We start from the raw sequence: 27,958 nt of genomic DNA on the forward strand, positions 1-27,958 counted from the left end.
TCTGAATGAAGATTAATGAAAAATAAAAGTGGTCCGTCTCTTATTTATTAGACCTTTTGGTTGCATGTGTTACACACTGAAGAGGTTCTATCCTGACTGAAATTGAATATCCATACAAGGACAGAAATAATAAGATTTTCATATTTTCATGTAAATATTAATTGATAAAAAATAATAATTTATTTTTGTGTTAAACAGCAGCTCTTTCAGATAAAGGGTTCTAACTAGAATAAATTCAAAAGCGAGAATTTTGACAATATTTTTATGTTCCGGTTCGGTATGTTCTGTAGGTTAAAACTCATAGGCTAGACTATTAAATATTTATACTGAATGTTGTACTAAGGCTACTTCATTGTATAGATTCTTATCAGTCAAGAGAGTTTCATAAAGTAAAGTAAAAATACAAATATGCCGACAGAAAAATAACACTTTTAATACTTATTTTTGCTTGTGTTTGCTGATTTACTTTATTAAAAACAAAATAAAATCGCTCTTCCTGTTCACTTCTTCTAATCCTCATGAAATTGAACCGAAACGTGTATACCTTTCATCAAATTTTTAAATGTACGGCTAGATATCCATTTACTTAATGATATTAAAGGTGTTAAACATATCCAAATATTTTAACAATTTACTGAAATGAATGAAAGGAGTTTACAGCTAATTGCACGGAAATACACAAAGAAACAATAAGCGTGAGACTGTCATTTTTCGATGAGAAAGTCACGAAGGTTGATGATCATTCACCTACTCTATCGTTCGCACTTGGCACCTAGTGACTACCACTTTTTCTCTTTAAGGAAATAAATATTTGACTCTAATGCGTTTTAGGGACGACGGTGAGGTAAAACAAACTTTAAAATGGTGTATGAAATTTAACGTCTGATCATAATTTTTAGGGTTCCGTACGTTCGAATGGAAAACATCTCTCTTTTTTTAAAAAATAAGGAATCATTATTTTTGGGGTTACTTTCAACTTGTGATATATTCCATTACAATTCATTTGTTCAAATATAATAGTGATTTTATCTTTAGCCCTCCTATTGTCTCCATTGATAATAACAGTAAGCTTCACTGTCGTAATCAAGAGAACGAACTTGCTTTAGCGATTATGGGAATTGCCGTCACCCGCAGAAATGTTATTACAGCTGATGGTTTATCAAAACTGCTGACTATAACTATTATTTACTTCCCTTCGTTGACATTCTGGAAAGTTTTAATTCAACCTACCCCACTGAATCTTATCAGTAGCAGACAGTAATCAATCAAGGGCGTGGATTTTCGTGTGATGATTGTAGAGGCGATGCGATGTGGATAGTAGGAAAAGTCACCCTCCTTTACTCATGAATGGTTTATATTCCAAGTAATCTTTGCCCAACCCTCTTTCAACCAATGCCGTGCAGAACGATCGATATGTAGCTGTATAATACTGACCGTTATTTCAATGAAGTGGTGGGTACAATCCATCTATAATTAGTAACAAATGGAATATATCGCTGTGATATTAATAACTTGTTGTTTATTGGAATATGTTGTGTATGTTAGTGCTACATTTCCTCGTTTACGTAACCGATTAAGTACAAAGACTTTTGTACCTATTCTACGTTTATTTTTTGTGTCAAGTTTCCGAAATTCTAAAATAACATTTTTCATAAACACAGTGGCGGCTCGTTTGCTTCATACACATGCGAAGTGAGTGAGAAAACTGAAAACACAAAATGTAATCTCTCACCTAATTATTTGAAGATTTTTCCTTCTCCTTCGCCGTTTTGTAAACAATGTATTACGACCAACTGTATATAACTACATTGAAAGTGGAAACTATTCGTTGAGGTGTATTGAAAGTATTTGTGCTGAAAATCTTATTCGTAATTATTATTTCAATTTTTCGACTTGAAGGGCTGGTTAGACATATTAGAAGCAGAAACAGGAGTTAAGAGGAGTAGAGGTTAGACCCAGATTAAATTGCTGTTCACAAATAGTTACGGATGTTGGATGTTCTAGTTTTAGGGATATGCGAAACGTAATCTTAAAGGTTTGGTATTACGTACACGTAACTATCAGACATGGATCACAACTTTTTTGTTCTCATCAGCACGTCGCCAAGAACTTTAACTGTTCTTATTAATTTCATTTACGTATATTTCGTTAGGCTAGTGATACATTTGAAATACCACCCCTAGCAGCAAAAATCACTGGGCGACGATACACTGCCCGTAGCCTGATATTATTTCATCTTCCTTTTATGAAAAAACTCCCATTTGTTCGTTAACTTATAGAGAATATATTTTCTAAAAATCGCCGGATACCTATTAGCTGCCCTTGTTGCCGTTTCCACATGGATTCGTCAGACATGAGTCCGGGATCCCACGAACTCTGACAGCCTGTGACTTCCATGACAGCAGACTAATCAATGATCAACTTTTTAATAAACGAATTATTTTATTATTACTATTACAATCTAGTTTGGTCTAAACTAACCTGCAGTAGTAAACAAACTGTTTAACTGTTATTTGGTAAATGATATTTTTTATGCTGTAGGTCATCATAACACTGACGAGTTTGTTTGGCTATTAATTGTAAGTATTAGTTCCTCTAAATCAGTTGATTACAGATAATATAGTGTGTCAAAGATCCACAGAAGCAAAAAAGTATGAAGATATTTTGTTATGATGATAGAAAATTTACATAAGGCATGTGATTAGGTAGGCGCTCCTGTGACTCTATAGACCATACGCCACTGCATAAATATCTCTAAACACACTGTGTTCTATTTAGCCGCTGGTTTGCGTCGTTTGACCCTTACATTTGTCTGGAGTTCAGGTTTCCTAGTTTCGTTTGTTTTCGTTTTTAGAAAATACCTCCGCGTTTAGCTACGCTTACAATGGACGCACATAAACAAACAGGGTGCCTGTCCAATGTATCATTCTGATTCTAGCTTAAAGTAATAAATTTGTAGCAACGGTTGTTACACAATTTCCTTATGATATGATGATCCGCTTTTGTAATAGTGTTATATTAACAAAACGCTAACCGTAACAGTAAGATTGGCCACATCCTTGCTTTGTCTAATACACACTGCGATGTAAAACAGTAGGTAACAACTGTCTGATGTATCAAAACGAGTTTAACTGAATTGAATGGGTAGTGTGTAAATATTGGGTACATCCTGCGCATTACTTTCGAAAATAGTCGTTCATTTAGGTAATACCTAATTGCTTTATTAAGAAACTAAAGAATGAACTAAGAATAAGCAAGACAATCTGAGAATATAGCGAATTTTATTTCTGGTAAGCTTTATTAAAAGCATTGTTTACATATTACAGACCAAGAGAATTAAAATGATGACGATGTGGAAGATCTACCGAAATTCTCATTTTCCGACAGGATGTTGGGGGTCAGCGATTATTAGCAGATTTTGGCGGATCCATCAATATCTCCACAAATTGAAAGTAATTTTATTTCAAAATTCTATTATACAGAAAGGGCCCCTCTAAATCATTAAAGAAAATGAACATATAAATCAAGTCATCTTTTTGAGATGTAGTCCCTTAAAGTTGCATTCTTTCGTAAGGACTTCCATGGTATAATTATACCTATTATGCGAAAGAATCCAACTTTAAGAGACCATACCTCAAAAAGATGAGTTTTTACGACTTAGCGCCCATTGAGACTTCTAATCTACACGTCGGCAGCCACCAGAATCTAATGTTTTCAAAGAGTTTGACACAAGCCATTTTCCATAAGGATTTATCTAACAAGGCCCTTCATAGTATCTCTATTTTTCTGGGAAATGGCTGGAGTCCCGAAAAGGGAAACCCTTCCAGTGCCTTCAAATTTTTACCACACATTCCTGTATGGACTCGATGATGATACCTAAAAGGATTTATGACGATTCAAACCAGAAGGGGTAAAAGCAGTTCTTTATTCCTTATCGTAGCTTTATGTTATGTTACATTAGGGGGTGGGTACGTTATGTTAAGGTGAGTAACAATTCCCTCCCTTTCAAATATTCGATTAAGTGCTTATTCGTATACCAGGTTAGCGTTTTCTAACCATTGAACCATTCATTTTGCGGTGGATACATTCAAATTATATATAAATAATCTACAACCCCAATGATACATTCTGGTTCGACCCTCCAGCAATACTTTTAGGTATCATCATCAACTCCGTAAAGGGAGTGTGTGGTAAAAATTTGAAGCCTACAAGAAGTTGTCCCTATTTAGAACTCTAACCGTCGTGACATCAAACGTTGAATATAGGAAAAAATATCGATTGGTTTTTTACTACTATAAACACCCTATACATTACACTAATCTCTTCAATGTCAAGTTTAATTTTTCTAGACTCAGATTCTTTGGAAAACGTTGTGCCAGAAATTCAATTACGAGTAGATATCAATCACTAATTTTTTTTTTTGCGTTTTATTCTGACAACTTTCAAGTTAGTCTGACTCTTTTTGACTGACATTTCCATGACGCGTGTCAGATCTGCCTCAATGTGATTTATTAATGATCCAAACGCGCCTTACGATATCTAAAATACACGAAACTAGATCGGACGGATTGACTTCGAACTCTATGTTTACTATTCGATTTCCCTAATGCAGTGTTTCTTATCGCGCCGGAAGTTACACTCGATTTATTTGGGTCGAGGAGATTCACTAGCGCACGCTGATAACTCCGAAAAGTGAATCTAAGTAAGGTCAAGAACGGCAGTTATTCATACATAGCATCACAATCATTTTGTAAATGTGTTCTTTCATATAATATAAAGTATTTCTTTGTTTTGACGACACATAATGAACACGTTGTCAGACAGAAAATGATAGCGATAATAATTCAGTTATCTTTGTTAGCTAAGAAAGTATTATGTTAATGTTGATTAAGAGTACTCATTGCCATGTTATACCTAGAATGCTATATATAGTAGTATACATAGAGTAGTGAAAAAGTTTTTCAAGAAGTTATTTCGGCATTTTTAAAAATTTTCAGCGCTTTCGTCGGTTGTGTTTGTGTTTAAACTTCTGCTAAATTCTCTTCATGATATCAATTTGGTGTTAATAAAAATTTGCTTATCCGATTATGTCACGAAAATCATACGATTTTCAGCTGAATTCCTATTGATATAGGTACGTACTAATCTGCTACATATAGCCAAATGTGGCGCATTTTTTTTTTCAAATACAGTATCATTAAAGAGTCCCCCTATTGTGCTTTATATATTTAAAACAACTGGGGGGAGGTATCCAGTAAAATCTTATTCAATCTCATTTAAATAATAAATCACAACTTTTTAATCCAAAGAATATAAAATTTATATTATTATACAGATAACAAAAGTGTCATTCATTTTCTTTTTGATCTTTTTGGGGTGTCTCAATTTACCCAAGTAAGTCTCACATGGGGGGTGAGGGGGATCCCACCACATCTTACCAAGGAAAAAGAATGAGCTCCAAATTAAAAGAAAAACGCCCCATGTGCAGTTTAATTAAATGGTCGTCGATTGGAATAGAAACACTGTAATTATAGTTTATAACTTTAGGTATCGTCACAGGAGAAACTTTTGCTTTCATTTTTTATTAACTGCCCATTTGCTTCCCAATAGGTACTGGTGATAATTTAAGCGATCCATTGATAGGTAATTTGTGCCTATTGTATATAGTTTCAGTCTGCCCTTAAAAACATTGAATTGCTTTAACTTTCCTATTCTGTCTTAGGATTAGCCGAAACACGTATAGAAAGTCTTCAACTTCATTTTTAATTGTGGTAAAGGCTCGTATAATATTCCGTTAACAGTTCGAATGGCTTTATTTGTTTCCTTAACAATTCACGTATCGCGTTGCAATATTAGCTTTATGTTTGTTTTTGCAATGTGCTACGCGAGCTGACTCCTGCAACATATAATGCATTTATTTTATGAGCGCACGTGAAAATGTGACATTTTTAAAGTCAATGAGTAATTTTAACATCTATCAGTTCATTATTTCCCAGGAAATTTTGCTACAATTTAAGTTAAGCAAAAACTGATTTAAATATCCAAGCTAAATTAAAAAAATTTAAAAAAAACACGTACAAAAAATACGATAAATTACACAAAAATAGAAACGTGATAGACGTGGCGATTTGAAAGTTAAATAAAATTATTTTACAGAGAGAGTGTAGGTACTTATAACTTGATGGTCTGATGTTGCTGACATTGCGAATCATATTAAGTAGCACTTATGAACAGTAATCTGAATCATAATGGAGTAAGATGATTCAATTAACACTAGAATGTTATTAGTAATGTCAAATTAAATACAATTCCTGAATGCTTCATTTTAATTAAGTAAATTACTGTTTCCTTAGGAAAAATGTGATTCTTAATACGAGTTCCTTGATTGAGTTGAATTGAATAGATTGGTTAATAAAGTTATCCAATAACTATATATATTTTTAGTTTTTTAAGTAAGTAGGTGCCATTTTTTTGTAGATAATTTTCATTATCATTTTTTTTTTAACAAATATAAAGGCACCTATTTTCGCAATTTATTGCTTTGATTTTAGTACTTACGTCATAAATTTTTGTTAAATAATTTGTTTCGAGCATTATTTTAATTACCTTTAACATGAATTGAGAAATAGCCTTATCAAATTCAAAAAAGGAGAGTTTTACAAGTCCACCTCAAAACAGTACAACGACTAAAGTTTATTCCGTTCAACCCTGCGTGCACAGTCCATTTTCACAAAAACTAACACGTGTGTTATATCCTTCCGAAATAATTTCGACCCCTAGATGTCTTTATATGATCGACAATTGTCATTATGATAATACCGCGACCGCGAAGAATTGACCAACTGATTGTGAGTAACTAACCGGTTTATCACTTCGTCGATTATTCCCATCATGTGTCACTTCGTTCTTCTCTCGTGCTCTGATCTATACATACATCTTCCCGAACGTGAGAGCAACTGAAAACCAACAACCTTCCGCACTATACTTACACATACGTATGTACGTCCGATACGATTTGTAAATATGTGGATGTGTTCGTATATTCGAAACAAACGCACATCTGCGATGTAGAGTCGTGTGCTGCCCCTGCTTCAGGCGACAGGCACCCTCCGCACCCCTGGTTCCTGTACCACGAGCCTAATTTACTTGGGGAAACTCCACCGGGACATATGGATGTGGACTGAATAGGTGTACTCTGATGAGAGTTTCGAATGCAGTACGGATTTATGCACAAAGCAAACAAATAAGTGCGTGCTATAATCTGAGTACATTTAGATACCCATATGAGCAAATATTTAATTACTTTTTTTAAGTAGTCCTGACTGCACTTTTGCCCTTGAGAGCTAGAGTTTTTGGTTCGTTATTAAGGAAGTAAATTATTTTGCAGGACTGAATGATTAAGGTTTATGTATCCAGCTTATTACCCACAGTTTTACTGTAAAGTTGTGTTGACTGTTACTCCTTTTCCTCGATGCATCTCAAATTGTTCTCCGCAACGGTGAGAGCTCTGTCAAAATATGTTGTCTGAGTTATGAGAAAACTATTTCCACAAGAATCATTGAACCTTATCATCTTTTGCAATTGCAGTGTCGAAACATAGGAAGGAATAATTAACGTTACAACGAAAAGTTATTAAAATGCATTCAGTGGTTGGGCGAGAATCGTCCGAACGGACGAGCAACTTCATTGCATGACCCCAGGATGGCTGGAGACATTAGCGGCTATGATAATTTCTTGTTTTTTCTTTTGAAAATGTAAAACAAAACCGAACATTTCATTCATTTTCGTTTTCAGTGACAGTGGATGATGTTTAGAGTGCGTCCCCAAAATTATGATAGACAGGCTCTGAAAATGATCCAAGGTTGAGCATCTTGGAATATTATGAAATTAGCTTTAAAAATAAAATTGTAGGTGTTGGTAAATGCAAGTTATCCAGGGGCGCATACTTTTATTTTATTGATCAATACCTAAATTTTATCTCAGCAATGATCTTACCATTTCGGATCCTAAAGGAAAGTAATAATTCTATTTTTAAATCCTTTGTATATTTACTTGGGAATTATAACACCTGTTTAAAAAAAGGGTAGTCTATTTTCGTATACCCATCTGCCTTTCAAGAATGGTAAATTTGGCTCAACAGCTAATGAACTGATTTTTTTTTAAACAGCTATTCTAGGGTGAATCTTACAGATTATAATGAACAACAAATATCTAGAAATAATATTTTCGTGATGGTTTCATTTTAAAATTAAATGTAGTATTACGGGAATGTGACTGTTATCATGTAATCCAACAGAAAAAAGAGTACAAGGTAATAGATATACTGTCCGTTTTACAAAAAATGTACGACAACGATAACGTTAAATTAAACTAGCCTTGTAATTGCTTTAAAGTTCGATTATACAAAAAAAACAATTTGTTATGATATTTAAATACTACATTTTAGCCGCGGCTTTGCTCGCGTTGATGTTCTAAATGCGCGTCAATGATCATCGACGATCACATGTCCTTTTCTGAACCCCTGACAATGTTGAAATACGAAATTTTATGATGATCGATTGAGTAGTTAAGGTGTGAAATCCACCACATTAATCAATTTTTTTTTCTATCCCCCGGGAACAGAATTTTTTTTCTGGATAAAAGGTACCCTATGCCCTTTTCTGTACCCCTGAAAATGTGTCTACGAAAGTTCATAATGATCGATTGAGTAGTTAAGGTGTGAAATCCACCACATTAATCAATTTTTTTTTTCTATCCCCCGGGAACAAAATTTTTTTTCTAGATAAAAGGTACCCTATGCCCTTTTCTGTACCCCTGAAAATGTGTCTACGAAAGTTCATAATGATCGATTGAGTAGTTAAGGCGTGAAATCTACCACATAAAACTAATTTTTTTTTGTCCCTCGAGAACAATAGTTTTTCTGGATAAAAGCTACCCTATGTGCTTTTTTGCACCCCTGACAATGTGAACCACGCAATTAAATTTTGACAGTAAAAGCTTGGATGTAATCATGTCACCTACTGATTTTTAGGAAATATAAAACTTTTTATCAAACAATTCCATCTTTTTAAATATGTTACTCTTTAAAAAGTTAATGTTATAATAAACTATTTATCACTCGTTTTCAATAGGATCTAATTAAACCAATTTTATGGAATACTGACCACCACATTAAACCGACAGTAATAATTTTTTTTACTTCAAGATAATTAATAAAATTTACATGAAAGTAGCACCCTACCATATAGCATATACCACTCATTTCATGTTTTTACCTGGCCTCTACTTGAATAGCCCCGTGTAGCATCGTTTAAAGGTAATAAAAAGAATAGAATTGTATTATAAATTACATTTAACGCCTAAATTGTTAATAAAATCAACTTATGTAAATACGTATGCATCCAGGAGATCCTTTGTTAAAGAACATTGTTCGTTTCTGAACAGCTTGACTCCAATGATCATCGCAATAGAAAAATTAAACGCTTTGAGTTAGTGAAGTTAATAGTTTACTGCTAAGTAAATATAGTACATGTTATACCCATTACGGATACTCTTTATTACCGTGCCCTCCTCGCTTTATGTTGGAGATTTCTTTATTGCGAGCTTATCTATTATCGTTTTATAAGAAGCGTAATTAAGAATAAAGTCGTTAAGGCTGCATTCAAGTCCTTTTTATTAGTTGACAGATCTTTAGACGTATGTATGTATCTACAGAGTGTTTTATAACTTCATATACAGAGTTAATCAGCTGCAATCTATACGATTATTGTAATAAACTGATTGGGAAATAAAAATATAGACACTATACAAAATTGAACTGCCTATAATGTCAAAATAATTACCTCTTTATTAAGGGAATATGACTAATTGTATGGGTTAGAGATGACTAGTTTATCCTATGTTTGAATCCTAAAATAAAATCTAATTTCTGTTTTTGACAAATCGAGAATTGAAAAAAGAATTTAACACGCGACCCAACGTAACTCTAACCGAGTATAATGTAATCATACACAGGGTTTATCGTTTGACTGTGCGAGTCTCTACATCCCTACAACCTTGTACTGATTCTAAGAGACAACAAGATAGAATAAGCAACAGAAAATAATTTACATTTACCTATTTCTTATCTAAAAAAATTGAATGGTTAATTGATATCAATAAAATGGTTAACATTAACTCTGGACTCTGAAGAATTAGGGATCTAAGAGCCAAGAGACATTTTGGAACTTGAACTTTACACTTCTAGGCCCAGACCCCAAATGAATCCTTGAATTTCCAACCCTATTCAATTCAGGGCTCAGTTATGTCGAGATTCTTCTAGATCTAGACCGAGGTGTTTAACGATTTATTATAAACAATAAGAATTGAAGTTGCCAGTAAATACTAACAAATTACAAAACTAAAAGTCATATCGTACTTATAGGATAATCCACATCTACTTATTAATGAAAAACAATAACATTATACACAGACCTAGTTATTTGTGCTATACTTTTACCCCATGTACCTATCTTTAAATAAAATTTACCAACAGATACCCGATACAATGTATTTCTTAGACGTGACTGTCAAATTTGCCACATGGAGAAATTGAAAGGTTGTTATGTTAGTGAAGCAATTAGTTTTCTAATTTTGGACATAACATGCGCGACACATGCTCCTTCATTTACATAAAAATGTTAATAAAAAACTCCATGACACTGCTATCTTTTTTGCACTCTTAATAGCAAATACATGACTTTTGCATCTTCGTTTTAATGGATTTAAAAAAGTTGTAAAGAACATTTAAAAGTATTAAAATTCGGATATTACTTCGAAATATACTAGCAGGAGTAGAGCAGCAAGTGTATTGAAAATTTCATGTTTACTTTTTCTTAATGAACATTTGATTATTTAGATATTATTTTGTGAAGCACTGCAGTCCAAAGAAGTCCTTATGATCACTTTTGTTTTTTGGAATAATTGTACCTTCTGTTCCAGCATTGTTTAAATTTTGAGCCGCAATTTCCCCTCAACGGAAATAGTTCTGTCGTACATATGCACGAATTGTTATTTTATGTCACTGTTTTATGTGAGAATCTGTGCATGTTGAATATCAACTATGCTTTTTTTAGCTCCTACTCTAGCTTACGTGTATCATTTCCTCAAATGTTTATTTCGTTCGTTAAAGAACCAGGAAGTAACGAAATTACTGCCATAACAAATTCATTCTTAGATGATTGAATTACGTGTTTATTCATGTTCTACTAAAAAAAATCAATTTCTTGGAGAAAATTGGTTGGGTTTATTAAGTTTGTTCAAAGGTTCAATAGCCACGCACTACTTTCAAAACATTTCACACATTTTAATAATCGTTTGTGAACTTTCAATCTTTTTTTATTAAACTTAATACACTAAAAACCTTTTAAAATTAACAATAACGACAAGCTACCGTGGTAAAGGCATTTTTCTGACCAAAACTATTCTGCAAGCTATTACCTACATCAAATTACATACTTCCACATTGTAATCAACTTTAATTTTAATTTAGCATGTAAGTCACAGAAATTAAAATAATAATTTTGGAAATATAATAACTCTGATAGTAGTGGATTTTCATAGTTTCTATGTATGTTGTTAGAAGTTTGATATTATTTATTACGAAATTAGCAAAGAAGAACTGTCTTAATCTTTCCTGTAGCTTAATAATTGTGTATTTATGTAATCAGTTTATTTATTATTGCCAATACAAAAGAATAATAGTCTGATATACTTTCTTGAAATTGCTTCATTATATAGGTAAACTATTTAGTAAAAACCTTTTACAATTAGTTAACATTGCAGTAAATCCCTTGCGGAGTAGTCTCATTACTTTTACATAATTCATTTTTATTCGGAATCATCGTTGCGAAAAATTATGTACTTGTAATAGAAAATATTTCAAACACTAACAAAAATAATGGATAATGTAAATTAATTTACATTACATTATCGCATTATCCTTTGCTTTAGTAATAAGTAATGTAAATTATTTACATTAACCATCACGAAATTAATGAGTATTGTAAATTATTTACATTATTCACAGTAAAAGTAATGGTTAATGGATATATATCCATTACTCATAACTCATAACAAATGCGATATATTATATCCGATTTTGATTAACGACAACTTATTAGTATGAATTGGTCACCTTGCATATTTTTAGTTTATTGCACGATTTCAACTCAACCCTTTCGTTAAAAATCCGCCAATCGAAAATTAAAACTTCATTGGTTTAAACGAATTTTTAAACGGGATTTAATATTGTTTCAGACGTTAGTGAGGATGGTATATGTAATGGACAGACCCCCAGAACAAAGACATGAACCATTAACCGTAGTGATTTTTCCGGGTACTCAGTTATCCGGGGATCTCTAGTAAAAGTATTATTAAACCGAGAATTGTTTATAAATATGATTTTGTCTTCAAGAAAACTTTAATAAACTGATTTGTTTGGTTGCGTTCAGTTTACAGTAATAAAAGTTTGCAATATTGCAACTGCAGATGGTCCACAGGCTCCATTATTTATCATTTACTAAAATTACTTGGAATCATGACAAATGGTGCAGTTTATTGTAAACGCAAAGTAATCTTCATTCTCGACAATAATTTTATTGAATTAAGTTGGCATAGTCATAATTACTTTTAAGTATTCGAGTGCAGATGATGCAAGGATTCTTAAAATAGAACATTCATTGCTTGAAAACAATGAAATTAGTCGCTCGTTTCGTTTTCGCGTTGGTTGTTTTGTTTGCGGTCAGTGAAATCTGCTAATCTGAATTTCTTCTCTTTTTTAAACAGCTGAAACAAGTGTAATACAAACGCCAGACAAAACACAACCATCGATCAAAATAAAAACAACTTTACAATCGAGCAAACTTCTTACAACTGTTTTATTACGATGTTGAATCCTTGCTGATCGTTAGCATTTATAAAGTTTTTCTTTCTTTCATATTATGTAAATAGAGTACGATTTAGTCATCTTGTTAATGAGATAAGTCTTCATCCAATTAAGCAAATCTTTTTATCCTAGAACCAATAAACGACATCGGATTCTAGTTCAAAACACTACAACGGTAATATCGACCTTTAATTGCATTAAAACTTTCTTTCGTTGTTGTGTGGCTTCCGTTTAGTAAAAGCACTGAAATAATTTTTAAAGGTGACGATAATTAAGCCGGCTAACTGACTCACCAGGCTCTCCACTTTTGAAGAATTGTAGAACAAAAAAGGTATCCACAATCAACACCCACTATCACCTCACGCTTCTGTCAAAATCGTTTTTGAAAAACATTTAAGTAAATAAAATTATTCGCATCCGCACATTAAATATTAAATACTTTGCACGAAAGAGTTTTCTTACTAAATCCGGTCGTTGCTCTGTGATTCCTGTTCTATCCTTCGTATAGTTCCGGACTTTGGATAACTGCATTTCCACCAAAGTTTGGGCAAGCCTTTTACCCTCATAAGGATATGTTTTGGGTATAGGTTTATTAAAATATATAAAATCTTAAATTTTGAAATCTCTGCACTACATTAAAGTTGGTCTATAGGAGCTTCTGGCTAGGTAGCATCAGAAAACCTGAATTTTTCATTAAAAATGACCCCATATTTCCACAAGTCTTAATGATGTAAACTCCAATAACGCAACTGTGATTTCTCTTGGATAGCAGTCAGTTTTTTATAATAGGATTTGATAGCATTATATCTATTCAACTGATTGTGAGTAATAACAAATTTAATATGAGGTAGACATATTTATACGCCTTTGAAAATGAAACATTTGAAGTGTTGAAAATTTACGATTTTTTCGGCAAGTACGTAGGTACAACGAAATTTTATAATGGAAATGAAAAAAAAAGTTCATTTATTGGCTCAAGTAGATACGACTGATAGATATTATTAAACCTACAACAAAAATATATATATTGGATTTCGTTTTTAAACAATGTTTTCTTCGTTATTTTTAGCTTATTGTTGTAATTGTTCCTAAATACCAAAGAGCCTGGGAAACAGCATGATCTAAAGTTTATTCCTGTGTTGGAGTCTGTACGATTTTGTTATTACTTTGTATTAAATAACTGAAGTGTGAAGATAAAAACAATTTTTTTAATTCCAAATTGATTTTTTAACTAATATGTGAAGAAGTATCATTAGATACATTTTGAGACTGTAGAATATTCATTAGGGCTATTTTGTACCTGAAAATTTCTAAATTTCCACCTCAACCCTCTATATATTAATTACATACTATAAATTGTAACTGGCATATTATACATTGATAAAATTTTTAGTAACCAACTATGCTAACATGTTCTAATTTACTGTAAATGACTTAAATGAAAAGTAAATTTTGCGAACCTTGGTGAAAAAGTGGTCCATCCTGTTTAGCGCAAGCTTCTAAGGGTTGTTTTAAAATGCGCAGGTCGTAATCGATTTTGGCGTATGTACAGGACTCACTCACTCCTACGCACCAAACAACAGATAATTTTCCGCAGCGAGAAGGAAAACGCGTGCCGAGTAACTGCACCAAAATTTCCATGCAAATAAGTTTTTCAGCCTTATCTATAAACACACTGCTGATAAGGCATCTTTTTATAAAATTTTATTGCTGCATTGTTCCATGATTTACCTAATAATCTAATTGCGCATCTAGGCATTTTTTTTTGATTAGGGAAAATTACCTACTGGTACAAAAACTGCATTCATTATATATATATAGACATTCACTTTGGAATTGTATGATTAATTAAAGGCCAGTGTCCTAATATTTATCTTCTATTCAATTTTATTAAATTACAAGTCGAATTAGGGAACGTTTTCAACCTTTCTAGAAAATTCTAAAACATTCTCGAACCCTGTAGATGTAGAACATTCAGGAAAAGTCTCAGACATCGGAACTCAATTAACACATTTATTGACTCTCTACATATATGTAGTCCTTTGGGGCGACAGTATTTTAACGTAAAGTTTATCGTGGTACTTTGATGTTTTGATGAATTCGTTGAATGAGACCAAATTATGTACATTTTTACACAAGTTACAAAAGGGTTCGTAAATTACCTACCTTAAAGTTGAATATCTCAAAATGAACTGTTAATTTTAAGGGAACAAAATAGGGATTGAAAAACATTCATTGGTTTTTGTTTCAATAATTGGTAATTGATACGAAAGAGTAGGCATTGTTTTATTTCTAGTGTAAATGTCGTTCATGGCATTTTTCATTTGTCAAAATGGTCAAAAATCGAATTAAAGTGTGTGCTAGAATCAAGGGGGGAAAACAACCGAAGTGTAAAGTAGCGGTAAGCGTTCGAGTATTTTCGTCAGTACTTTTAAAGATTTTTATAGAAATTTCAGTTTAAATTGAAAATTAAAATCAGTCACAGAAAAGATAATGTTGCTGTGCAATTCTTCGCTTTATTGCAATTTGATTTTAAAAATTTATTTACTGTCCACTACTTTCAGTTCGATGGAATTTATTTCACATATCAACGGTTAAATTTAAATATTTACATAAAATTATATTCCAGAATTGCATTTAATTAGTTTTACTCAATTAATAAGTTCTTGCCAACTTAAATTTTCACTTGCTAGCTGCAAATTAAATATCATAAATTGTTGTACATGGAATTTTACACGTACAATTTTTTTAATTATGTTCGATGTTGATGAACGCGGCGTTTTTACAGAAATAATATGTAATTGATTTGTAAATTAGTCAATGCTTAACATAGAATTTATTTCCCTATAGTATTCTATCGAAAAAGAGAGCTGTCATGAAATGTTGTGTCTTGAAACGCCTGAATCATCACGAAGCTGCTGCAGAAGAGGGAGATGGTGTAAATTTAGGAAAGTTTTGTTGTCTTTATTAATAAAAAATTAGTGTCGCAATGAACAATTACGGAGGTTTAATATATTCATAAGCCTTTAAAGGTTAAAGTAGTTATCGTGTCCTCAAAAAAATGTACAAAATGTAATTTGAAGTTCGTAGCTATCAGAGTGCGGCGTTTTGCTAGTAATGTCCCTATACTAACGAAAGCGTTATGACACTGTAGCGAGTGTTTTTACGGTAGTTGAAAGAGTCCATAACGTAAAAAAAATTAAGGAAAAATGAAATTAAAATTTATGGTACCCGTTTATCTACCTATATGCTTAATATTTTCATCAGTTAAGTATTATTAAAATAAGCAAATAAGTGAGAATATGTATCAAAGTTGGGAGATAACGAAAAAGGAAACTGCTCCTTGTAGTATCTAGAAAAAATTGAGAGAATGAAGAAAATATTGATGAAAACATCATCCTACATTTAATGGAGTACTTAGCTAGTATTTTATTTACAGTTTAGCACCCATTTGCAACAGTTGCGACATATTAATAAAGAAGTGTAGCAGTTTACAAAATTTACAGTGTTTGCAGTTAGAATTTGCACAATAAGTTAATAAATATTAGATTTATAACATGGATTCATTTTGCTCATATTCCTATTTATCTTCCAATTTAACGTACGTTTCTTCTATACGTCGTAATCTCCAAGTAGATATTTTTTTTATTTAGATTACAGTTTGTTTAAGGGTGAAACCTAATCCTCTTACATTAAACTGCTACTAAATTGTTGCACATTTGTAAATTGCAAGTACGTGCTAAACCTGCAAGTGTGACCTCCGTAATTACTGCAGTGTAAGTGCAGCCCTAAAATAAATGTACCCCATTTTTGAAGGTTTCCGGTATTATACATATATCTATAGTTATAATAATTAAAATTTGCCAAAAATTATGAACGAATTGACGTAATAAGTAGTAATTCCCGTAAATTATCCAAAAGACAATTTAATGATATTTATCCTTACTTCATTGATAATATGATATACGTGTAGAAGTCATTTATCCTGAAGTGTTTACAAATTAGAACTTCACTATATGTATACAATATGTACATCGTGTTTATTCCTTTTTATTTTTTAGATTTTCTAATGTTTTTGATATAAATGCAAAACAGGAACAAATATTTGGAGTCATAGCACAGCCTATTATTAATAGGTATGTATGAAATTAATACAAAGAAATGGGTTAAGCTAGACGCAACACGGATGTTTCACAAAACAATATTATCAGACATCTTTAAAATTTGAAAACATTTCGTTTGGGTCTAAAATAATCTGCACACGAATACATTTCTTACTAAATTGATTGTTCTCCGCGGTTCCACCTGTGCGAAAACATGTCTGGTCTAATTCAAGTATTACATTTAAGCCCTAAAAGTTCTCTTTTTGTCATTATCACCGCAGTGTCGTAAGTCTTAGGCTGGTTGTGTATGATAAACCTTCAGTGTTTCTTATCGTGAACTAATCGTTGCATTATCCTACAACTATAACATTCGACATCCTTAACTATTTGTCAACAATAATCTAATCTAGGTCTATCTCTACCCCTCTTAACTCCTGTTTCTGCTTCTAGTGCGTCTCTAATAGCTCTTCACTGAGAACGTGTCCTGCTAACCTTTCTTGACTATTTCTTATTGACTTCCATAAAACCGTCTGTTCTCATACTCTTTGTAATATCTCCTCATCTAAGGTATCCTTATCATTGGCCGATAACAGCATATTTCGAACGCTTCTTACCATTTCTTTTCTTTTTTTTTGTATGAATTAATTATTTCTTATTCCCTTCTTCCTTATTAATTCACACACGTAAGTAATAACAGTTGACACAATTTTATGAAAGAATAACAATTTGTAGCGATTAATTATTTCGTTGTAGTTTTCTAAATGGATTCAACGGGACAATATTTGCTTATGGGCAGGTAACGTGGCTTAAACTGTATAAAATTTACTGTGCAAATGTAAACCGCTAGTTTTAGACAGGTAGTGGTAAGACATACACTATTACTGGTTCGCCAGAGGACTACAGCGAGAGAGGAATCATACCTCGAAGCATAGAGCAAGTTTTCAGGTTCACAAGTAAAGTATATTTTTGGATTTTCGGGAGATAAATAAATCCTAATTTTCCAATATTTAGTGTTGCGAGAAATGTTGCGTCGGGATATCGTACATGGAAATATATAACGAAGTCGGATATGATTTGCTAGATTCGAAACATCAAGCTTACTGTTTTGAGCAGTTACCGTAAGCTCTTTCGATTTTTTTGAGTATTCAATTATCAATTCTTTAAATTAACTTCAATATTCACAATTCCCCAAAAGCAGGTGTATAAATAAGCAATTATTTTGATGTCTTACATTAACTTTTTTTGCAAAAATGAATTCTTAATGAACCCACACAATCAATATTAAAAAAGAGTATAGATTTCGTGTTATTTTACTTCAAATACAAATTGTCTAGGGTCTAGAGTTCTAGAGCAGTACATTAAATGATACATCCAAAATGTTTAGATTGCACGATAATTTTTCCTGAGATCAAATGCTGCAAATTTCTCGGAAAATTGATTACTTTTCACAACAATTGATAAAAACTATTTTATATCGTGTTTAATGAAAAATTTGAATTCAGATAAAATCATATTGCTTAAAACATTTCAACAACATATTTTAGTCTAAAAGTAAATATTTTAAACTTGCGTTAGTGTCATTCAAGGATAATCCATTTTTAGTCATTCTAGTCCTAGTCCCTTCATTCCTAGAGTTAGCTGAAGTACGGTAATTGCATTTCGCAGATAAGACATGAGTGATATTTTTAAAATATACTTCGATATCTAACATATACAATTTATAATACTATAACTAATTAAATATGAAGATTGGAAAAACTTTGGCGGTTGTTGTAGAACAAACAGAATATCTCAAAACCCCAACACCAAAACACGACACTGTAGCTGTCCGAAGCACTTTTCGGTAACAAAGTTACCTTCTTCATGGACTGAAGTGAACTCCAGTGCTTCGGACAACTACAGTGTCGTGTTTTGGCGTTGGGATTTTGAGCTATTCTGTTTGTTCTACTACAACTGATGCAGAATAACTTTATTAATAATTTTAATTGCTTAGTGTTTAAAGACTTGCACAAGGTGAAGTATAATGGACCGGCATTTTCGATGTAAGGATAACTCTTGATGTCTTTTAACTTACAAAAAGTTTTATTTCGAAAAATAAAAGCTTAGATATAACTATTTAACAATGAAGGGTGAAAATCTGGAAAAAAAACAACTTCAACTGCTTATTGTGTTTAATTAATTAATTTTTTCTTTGGGATCAACATTGAAATAAACCGCTCGGAGGTTAAAGATATTGTTACCCTTTTTGTGCCCAGCTTGTAGTACATCAAACGGTAACTTTCTGACTGTGAAGTGAGCTTTGACGCAATTCATGGGTATTTTCTACCTCCCAATATCTGCACTTCATTTGTTAACAAAACCACTGAAATGAAAATGACCCTCATAGCCCATCATTATTCTGGGCTCATTTGATGATTCTTTTTTTAATAACTGAATGGTTACATCTACGCTTTCGTTTTTCGTAATAAAAATTTTAGTAAATTAGGAAACAGCTGAGTTATTCTATTTCAAAAACTCCCTTCGAAGCTACCCCCAGTATCCTGTGGGGTGTTTTTCAACCGCCTGTCCAACTTTTTCAACAAAAAAAGAAGAAATGCTTATTTCTTCCCTTGAAAGATTACTTGAACGATCCAAAATAAGAAATAACTTCATTCAGTCCATAGCTCAGTTTCGAAACTTTTATTTTAACATTAATTTACAGAAAAATAGTACTTTTAGAGGACAGTAAAGGAGAAATTCACTTGAGAAACCTGAGTGTTCATAATGTATCGAGTGTAAAAGAAGCAATGAGGCTTCTATTCCTAGGGGATACTAACAGGTAAAATGGCATAACAGGTATTAAGTTTCTGAAGATCATTAGATGTAATTTGAGGCACAAATGATTAGTAAACACAGTAGTAACTTATTGGGATTCATTTTATGTGTTTTAATGTAACTTAACTTTCATGTATATTTTTAATTAACAGCAAATTAAATTATACATAAAAAATACTGCAAAAAGTAATCTAGGCAGCCGAAAAAATTCGATAAAAAAGAAGCTTGCTTTTTGGCAGAAATTTACGAAGCAAATGCCAATTTATAATTTAGCAATTTTAGGAAATTATCATTTATAACTATTTTTAGGACAATTGCAGAGACTCCCTCAAATGATTTTTCTTCCCGTTCTCATTGTATTTTTACTATTTACTTATCTTTTTGGGTTGGAGGCACGGGAAAGATCAGAAGATCGAAATTAAATCTGGTAGATTTAGCAGGGTATGTTCTCACTTTTATCTTTAAGACATTGATTATATTATTTTTGACCATCGCTTTTAATGTAATATATTTTCGTAAATTATAAATTCTCGATCAGAACAATATACATATATATTCTCTTGTTTGTGAAGGATTTTTGTTATTGTACTTCTTTGCATTTCGGTTGGCCCATCTAATCTCATTTTCGACATTAATCACAACGTAATAAATACCAAATGTATTGTTTCTTTTTGAAAGTTCTCTAAACAAACCATCATATTTGATATTCTGTTAGAAAAACCCTTCAACTGAAGCAAAACCTCCAGAAAGATTGACGGAAAATTATTGCGATGCTTTGGTTAATAATAAGCTACCTAAAATTTAGAATGTTACCATTGAATTTTATTTTGTTTAAGGTATCCGTATTTGTTCTCATTTTATTATTAATCGGTTTCATTCATTCATTTAATAGATACTAAAGATATTGAATAAATGAAGTTATTTTAAGTTTACATAATATTTCTTGCATTTTTCCTCTGAGAATGTCCTATATTGGGCCGAGTGAAATGGAAGGGAGCTCGAACATATTTGGCAAAAAATGATACCTTGATGATTTCTTTATATACGTTTTGTTATTAGATATAATAAAATTAACCAAGTAGAACAAGTACATGGAAGTTGTAATTGCGATATTTGTTTTTTTTGTCCTATTAGTGTATTAGTATGTTATGCAATTTGTGTGACTTAAACCCTATACGAGGGTGGATTGATAAGTTTCCGGCCTAACCAAGAGATGACGCCACTAGGCCTACCTTGAGGTGACATTCTATAGTACCATCCTTGGATAGCTTGTAGCTATAGTTTCAGCCCGATCTCCTTGCTAGTGTAGGTTTGACAGCACGCTGAACAAGACGCCTCTGTGGTTTTCGTAAAAATGGAAAAGCAGGAAAATCGTGCTGTCATCAAATACTTTTATTTGAAGGGGTTAACGCCGAAGGAAATTAAAAAAGAGATGGACTCAACACTGGGGACATCCTCCCCGTCATATTCAACCGTTAAGCAGTGGGTTTCCGAGTTTAAAAAGGGTCGTGTGAGCACCTCTGATGGGCCTCGCTCAGGACGCCCCGTTGAGGTCACAACTCCAGATATGATCGAAAAAATTCATCAAATAGTGCTGGGAGACCGCAGATTGAAAGTGCGTGAGATAGCTGAGACCTGTAAGATGTCATATGAACGTGTGCAACATATTTTGCACCAACATTTGCATATGGAAAAGCTCTGTGCAAGATGGGTGCCGCGTTTGCTAACAGTCGACCAAAAATTGATTCGAAAAAACATTTCTACCGCAAATTTGTCATTGTATAAGCGTAATCCAAGCGAATTTTTGCGTCGATTCGTAACCGTTGACGAAACGTGGGTCCACCACTACACTCCTGAAACCAAAGAACAGTCTAAACAGTGGATTGGACCAGGGGAACCAACTCGAAAGAAGGCAAAAACAATTTTTTCGGCGAACAAGGTTATGGCTACTGTTTTTTGGGATGCAAGAGGTATTATATACATTGATTACCTTGCAAAGGGTAATACTATCACTGGTCAATACTACGCAGACTTATTGCAACGTTTGAGCCACGAGGTGAAAATTAAACGACCTCATCTGGCGAAGAAAAAAATCTTGTTTCATCACGATAACGCACCAGCGCACACGTCAATCGTTGCGACGGCTAAAATCAACGATCTAAAGTTTGAATTGATGCCGCACCCTCCTTACTCTCCAGACCTAGCCCCGAGTGACTATTTTCTGTTCCCTAATCTCAAAAAATGGCTTGGCGGTAAGAGATTTGCGGACAATGAAGAAGTAATCGAAGCTGTAAATGGTTATTTTGAGGAGCTTGACGAATCAGTCTATAGAGATGGCATTAATAGACTGGAACACCGCTATGAGAAATGTATCAGCCTTGGAGGAGATTATGTTGAGAAATAAAAAAAAAAAAATTTTAAAAACCTTGTTTTTCTTGGTCAGGCCGGAAACTTATCAATCCACCCTCGTAAAAGTAACGCCAGGAAAGTTACAGAAATGGCGGGTAAACAGTTATGCGGTTCTACTTTCTCATAACAAACGTCATACTTTTAGATCGGAACGCATATACAAGTCGAACGTAACTGGCGTGACACTAATGGAAGCTAAAAGCATTAACCTGTCTCTCTATTACCTGGAGCAGGTGATTTTGGCGTTATCTGAAGCTAAACGGTCGCACGTCCCGTACCGAAACAGCATAATGACCAACATATTGAAGGACTCGTTGGGCGGAAATTGTTTCACACTCATGCTCGCCACCGTTACCATAAGTCCTTACAATTTCGAAGTAAGAATTTCATTTTAATTCAATGTAGGTAGCGTAAAAGTGGGTAATTATACGACACACTCGTATTATACATATGTACACAAGTTGTCTACACCAATTATTTATAACAATAAGTGCATTACCACATAATAAATGTGGTCATTAGGTAGGTTTTTTATGCAAGAATATTGCTCTGTTTTGTTATCCAAAAATTTATGACCAACGTAAGGTCTGCATTCACTTCCAATGTTCGCGTTTTTAAACATAAATGAATATGAGAAATTCTGCCTTTTGCAGAGAAATTACACATTTAACTCACTATTACTGGCATACTCTGAAGGTTTGGAGTTAAAGAGGTATAATGTATAATAACAATCTAGGTTTACCTTTACTACTTTTAACTCATATTTCTGCTTTTAATTTGTATTTAACTATCCCTTCATACTTGAGAAGGCGTCCTACTAACCTATCTCGCCTATATCTTATTGACATCCATAGAGTCCTCTGTTCTCCTATTCTTTCTAATACCTCTTCATTTCTAACCTTCTATATCCATCCATCTATCATCATTCGCCTGTAATACCACATTTCGAACGCTTTTAACTTTTCTTTTCCCTCGCGCCCACTGTCCATGTTTCGCACCCGTACGGCACCGTGCTCCAAACATACACCATAACAACCTTTTTCGAATTTCTAAATTAACCGATCGCGAGCATACAAGTGACTTCTTTTTAATAAAGATGACTCGACCCTGCATTATTCTCTATTTTATATCCCTACTACGCCTTCCGTCCTGACTTATCTGAATTCCTAGATACTTCGCAGGGTATTAATCTAAATTAATTAAAATCTTCTGGCTTGTACATTCATTTTGTCTATAATGTTAAAGAATTACTTTATGTACACATTCTATATTTGAGTTTTGTTAGTTAATGAGTTGTTATGGTCTTCAAAAGTTGTACCAAAATGGTTTCTATTGTTTCTTATTTTACACTTTATTTAACGAATCTTATGTAGAGATAAATGGTCGCACTCTTTGAAATCTGTCGCATGTCCAACTTAAACTTTCTGACATTAATCTTGTTTAGGAAAATACTTATGTACAGCAGTTCAATTATTATAAATTCGAAATGAACTAAAGTTATCATTTCATGTGTGTTCTTAGACAACCAACTCTACACATCTCATTTGACATGTTAAACTAATACAATAATTATATGATCATTTATTCTCTTGTTTATTGGCTGTAAAATACAATGACAGGTATTTTGTAACCTAAAAATATTTTCAAAGTTACAAGTAAATCGATTGAAATTGTACTTAAAAGAAATTCGTTATACTAAAGTAAAGACAGGGTGATACTGAAAATGTTTGAAGTAAGATTTCAGCCCCTTATAATGTAGATATCTTTAATATTATTGTAGGAAACATTAAGTACCTGTAAATTTTCTCAAAGGGTTGCGATGGTCAGTACAGATGCGTATATTAATGAAGAATTTGACCCTTATCAAGAAATAAGCGAACTTTCAAAAGAAGTTGAAAATTTGAGAAATCATTTAAAGTTACAGTCCTGTCCGTATGATGACGTGAGTGTAATTAAAGTTATTATTTCTTACAAAATCTACAACCTTCTCATATTTCTAGTCAAATATTTTAAATCTTATTTATTTTAAGTCCAAAAATAAGAGTAGAGTTAATAGTAATTGAGAATCAAAGCTGAAATGTTTGTAGGGCAATACCGCGTTAACTGATGACGAAATTTCAAAATGCAAGGAAATAGTTAGCGATTTGATAGATTCAGATGAAACATCATGTCCAAACATCGAACCTAATATGAAGATAATTCAGCACTGTTTCAATTTATTAAAAGGCGAAATATGCCATTTGAAGGCTAACTTAAGATCTCAAGAAGAAAAAAACGAAGCCTTTTGCGATTATGAGGGTATAATTAAAGGCAAAGACGAGGAAATTGGTATCCTTCTATATTAGTTTCTTTTTCTTTTTCGTATTATTAAAATTAATTTTTCCGCGACGACTTTTATTTAAAATTAAGAGATCAATACTTTAACTAATTCTGACACGATAAATTAGTGTAATTATTGTCTACTTTATTCCTATGCAATTTGATATACCTTTAAACGACAATAATAACACGACGAAACAAAAACTTAATTCTCCGTATATTTTTCTAACATAAGAATAGAGAGATTAAACTTATTACTAAGAAATGCAGTAACGCCTGAAAATGAAGAGGAATTAGATTCTTGTCTTGATTCAGAAGAAAGTCCTCCCAATACATGCAGGACTATGGATACAGTGCCTCGTAGATCGAAAGAAGAAATCCGTATTTTTAAAATCCAAGGCGATCTTCATAAAAAATACGACATCGCCAAAAGTATTGTTCCGTTAATTGAACAATGTCAAAGGAATATAATCATGATTAGGAAACGGATCGACTCAAATCAGCTGCCAGATGATACAACACAGAATCTATTGAAAGAACTTCAGAATCAGCAAGATATTTATAGAGAATCTTTGATGCAACTTCAGAGTATCAAAGCTCAGGTAGAGCATCTTGAGCATGGTCTTCAACAAGCTGAATTTGTAATGGGAGGTAAATTGAAGAAATGGGTCTGCGAATCGTCTTCTCAAATAATCGATAGAGATATCCCACAAATAGAAGACACAAGATCTAAGCGAAGCACTTCATTAGGGTCGACATGTAAGTCAGTTACTGTTTCTACAAATGACGTGAAAGAAATTGGACTACAAACTGTTGAAGACAGAAGCGTAGGTTACTCTAATCACCGACCATCGACAAGTTGTGATTATTCAAGAAATAGTTCCAGTGACCTTAAATGTTACAATTCGGAGGAGCCGTTTTGTAAAGATTGCAAAAAATTTTGTGAGAGAAGTAAGTCTGCAAGATGTATCAAAAACGATGGTGCATTGCCACTTGACGATAACTGCTATGCAACTGCAGATAAGCCTACTGGTCAGAAAGTGATTAGGGAAGTGAGAGAGAGACCACATCCCATTTTAAGTTGTCATACGAATACTGAAACCTCGTCTAAAAAGTCTCAAGTAATTCCTCCGGAGTCAGAGAATGTCGTAAACACAAGGGAATCATTTAGAAGACCCAGAATGATACCACCTGTAGTTTTAAACAGTTTTACGGATACTAGAGAGGTATCACATCCAGTTTCAGCTTGTTGTAGTAACAAAAGATCATTAAGGGAACCAAGATATAGATCTCCTCCTACTTCTTCAGAAAATATTAAAAACACCAAGAGATCTTTTAAAGAATCTCGAGTAACAATCCCTGCAGACTCGGAGAGTCTAACAAGCGAAAGAAGATCGTATAAAAAATCTAGGGAAATACCACCTGTAGTTTTAGGTAATTTTACAAATGCATGACAATCATTAAAAGAACCCATAGAGATATCCTCTTCAATTTCAGATAGTTTCACCAACGTCAGGAAATCGTCAAAGGAATCCAGACAGTTGTCATCTCGTGGTTATTCAGAAAATCGTGTAAACAATAAGGAATCTTTTAGGCAATCCCGAGAAAAAATATCTTCAGACTCAGAAAGCCTCCTGAACGTTAAGGAACCATTTAGAAGATCAAGAGATATACCGGCTTACTCTATAGATAGTTCTAGAAATAGTAGAAAATCATCCAAAGAACCCATAGAGATATCACCTCCAATTTTAGATAGTTTGACCAATGTTAGGAAATCGTCAAGGGAATCCAAACAGTTGTCATCTCGGGGTTATTCAGAAAATCGTGTAAACAATAAGGAAACGTTGAGGCAATCCCGAGAAAAATTATCTTCAGACTCAGAAAGCCTCCTGAACGTTAAGGAACCACTTAAAAGTTCAAGAGAGATAACGCCTTACACTATAGATAGCTCTACAAATACCAGAAAATCATCCAAAGAACCCGTAGAGATATCACCTCCAATTTTAGATAGTTCCACCAATAGAAAATCGCTAGATAGTTCTACAAATCCTAGAAAATCATTAAGCGAAACCAGAGAAATAACGTCTCCAATTTCAGATAGTCGTAGCGACGCTAGGAAATCGTCTGTGGAACCTAGAAGAGCATCGTCTTTGTCTCCAGATGATCTTACACAAAGCCGAAAATCCCTTAGGGAACCCATAGAAATAACTATAAATTCAAATAGTCTCGACAGTATTCGAAAATCGCTTAAAGAAGATCAAATTTACCACCACGAAAACGGCCCCAATATGGTGGACTCCTTTTGTCACGAAAATTATAGCCAGGAAAATTTAAATGTAAATTCTAACAGTGTTATAGATCTCAGAAGGTCAAGTAAAAGCTTTCAAATTAATAATGATATTTCGGACAATGAGGATACCTACGATCCGTGTTATTCTGGGCAAGGTATTCAAAGCGTTGATGAAAAACATTACCACGTCAACTCTGTTCCATTTTTAAACGTTATGAGTGGTATTACATCGCATTCGCAAAATACATTTATGACAAATAAGGTTGGATCGTTCCTAGACGATTGTCACTTGCTCCGTCCAAACGTCCCTTATTTTGACGTTCATGTAAAAATAGATCCCAACAAACAAATCAAAACCACAACCGTACATCAAAAAATTGTCAGTATCAATCCTGAAAGTGATGATATATCGGGATTACTCATACCCCCAACTTTTTTTCATAAATCTTTAAAAAAAGGTTCGGACATATCAAACCATCCATTACAAAAAGAACGAATCCCGAAGTTAATCAAAAACTTAGCAGGAAGTTTATTCCATAAGGTAAATAAGAAAAAATTAAAAGATAATGGTACAGAAGGTGTTTTAGAGGAAGAGAGTGCATCTTCAACTAATGAAGGAGTTATTTTAAAAGATGATGAAGTCGAAGATAAAAAGTGTTCTTGCGAGGAATTGAGCGAACCAATCAAGAAAAAGCTGTCTGTAGTTAAATTTGCCGATGATGTTAATCAAGAAATTTATAAAACGAACGCTGAATGTCCGGAAAGTAACACACACTGTCCAAAACAAACAAGTGAAACATGTAGCGAGAAAATCACAGTTGAAAAATTTTCTTTTTTCAAAGACAGCGACAGTAAAAGTTTTATAGAATTTATAAAAACCGTTCCTCTTACTGGCGATCGAGATGTTGACGAAGAGATCGTTAATTTTTATAGAACAAAATTTCAATGTAAATAATATATTGTGTTGTTTTTGTTAAAATATAATTTAGAGTTATTCACATACAGGCTAAATATACTTGCATTTAAAAAATCAAGCTTGTTATTATTTTCTGTTTCAATTATACCTCTTCAAATTTTAAATTCCTTATAAACGTCTAT

General features: G+C 33.0%; 3 protein-coding genes across 11 annotated transcripts in view; 2 read left to right on the top strand and 1 right to left on the bottom strand.

The window, feature by feature from the left end:
- LOC108736674 overlaps positions 1-12,404 on the top strand; it is a 43,645-nt gene extending 31,241 nt beyond the window's left edge. The window contains exon 4 of one of the 2 annotated variants that reach the window (XM_018469189.1): positions 12,298-12,404. In XM_018469189.1, coding sequence (XP_018324691.1) covers positions 12,298-12,350 — 53 coding nt within the window. In that variant the 3' untranslated portion in view covers positions 12,351-12,404. The remainder of the gene's footprint in view (positions 1-12,297) is intronic. The other variant, XM_018469188.1, reaches the window with a different exon arrangement.
- The window catches only part of LOC108736670 (disheveled-associated activator of morphogenesis 1), a 104,198-nt gene extending 89,654 nt beyond the window's left edge, over positions 1-14,544 (bottom strand). The window contains exon 1 of one of the 2 annotated variants that reach the window (XM_018469176.1): positions 14,386-14,544. In XM_018469176.1, coding sequence (XP_018324678.1) covers positions 14,386-14,406 — 21 coding nt within the window. In that variant the 5' untranslated portion in view covers positions 14,407-14,544. Of the gene's footprint in view, positions 1-6,606; positions 7,039-14,385 lie in introns of those variants that run through there. The other variant, XM_018469177.2, reaches the window with a different exon arrangement.
- LOC108736669 (kinesin-like protein KIF6) lies at positions 4,919-27,856 on the top strand. 7 transcript variants are annotated; one of them, XM_018469167.1, is made up of 13 exons: positions 15,205-15,326; positions 15,776-15,873; positions 16,987-17,061; positions 17,782-17,824; positions 17,882-17,986; positions 18,040-18,146; positions 19,730-19,846; positions 20,152-20,283; positions 22,397-22,628; positions 24,032-24,193; positions 24,339-24,579; positions 24,811-26,004; positions 26,068-27,856. In XM_018469167.1, the coding sequence occupies exons 1-13, from the start codon at positions 15,258-15,260 to the stop codon at positions 27,813-27,815; spliced, it is 4,323 nt and encodes a 1,440-aa protein (XP_018324669.1). In that variant the 5' UTR covers positions 15,205-15,257; the 3' UTR covers positions 27,816-27,856. The 7 variants fall into 7 exon arrangements, with proteins under 7 accessions (XP_018324674.1, XP_018324669.1, XP_018324676.1 ...); XM_018469174.1 differs by lacking the exon at positions 26,068-27,856 and having other exon boundaries at positions 24,806-24,844; XM_018469170.1 differs by lacking the exons at positions 15,205-15,326; positions 15,776-15,873 and having other exon boundaries at positions 17,015-17,061; positions 17,886-17,981.
- Positions 27,857-27,958: the final 102 nt, after the last annotated feature.

Source organism: Agrilus planipennis, unplaced genomic scaffold, assembly GCF_000699045.2.
Source record: "Agrilus planipennis isolate EAB-ADULT unplaced genomic scaffold, Apla_2.0 scaffold12, whole genome shotgun sequence".
NCBI lineage: Eukaryota > Metazoa > Arthropoda > Insecta > Coleoptera > Buprestidae > Agrilus > Agrilus planipennis.

Coding starts and splice junctions, on each gene's coding strand:
- LOC108736669 (XM_018469167.1), top strand. CDS start 15,258: ATGGTCAAAAATCGAATTAAAGTGTGTGCTAGAATCAAGGGGGGAAAA. Junction 15,327..15,775: donor AACCGAAGTGTAAAGTAGCG/GTAAGCGTTCGA, acceptor ATTTCCCTATAG/TATTCTATCGAAAAAGAGAG. Junction 18,147..19,729: donor TACTGTTTTGAGCAGTTACC/GTAAGCTCTTTC, acceptor ATTAATTTACAG/AAAAATAGTACTTTTAGAGG.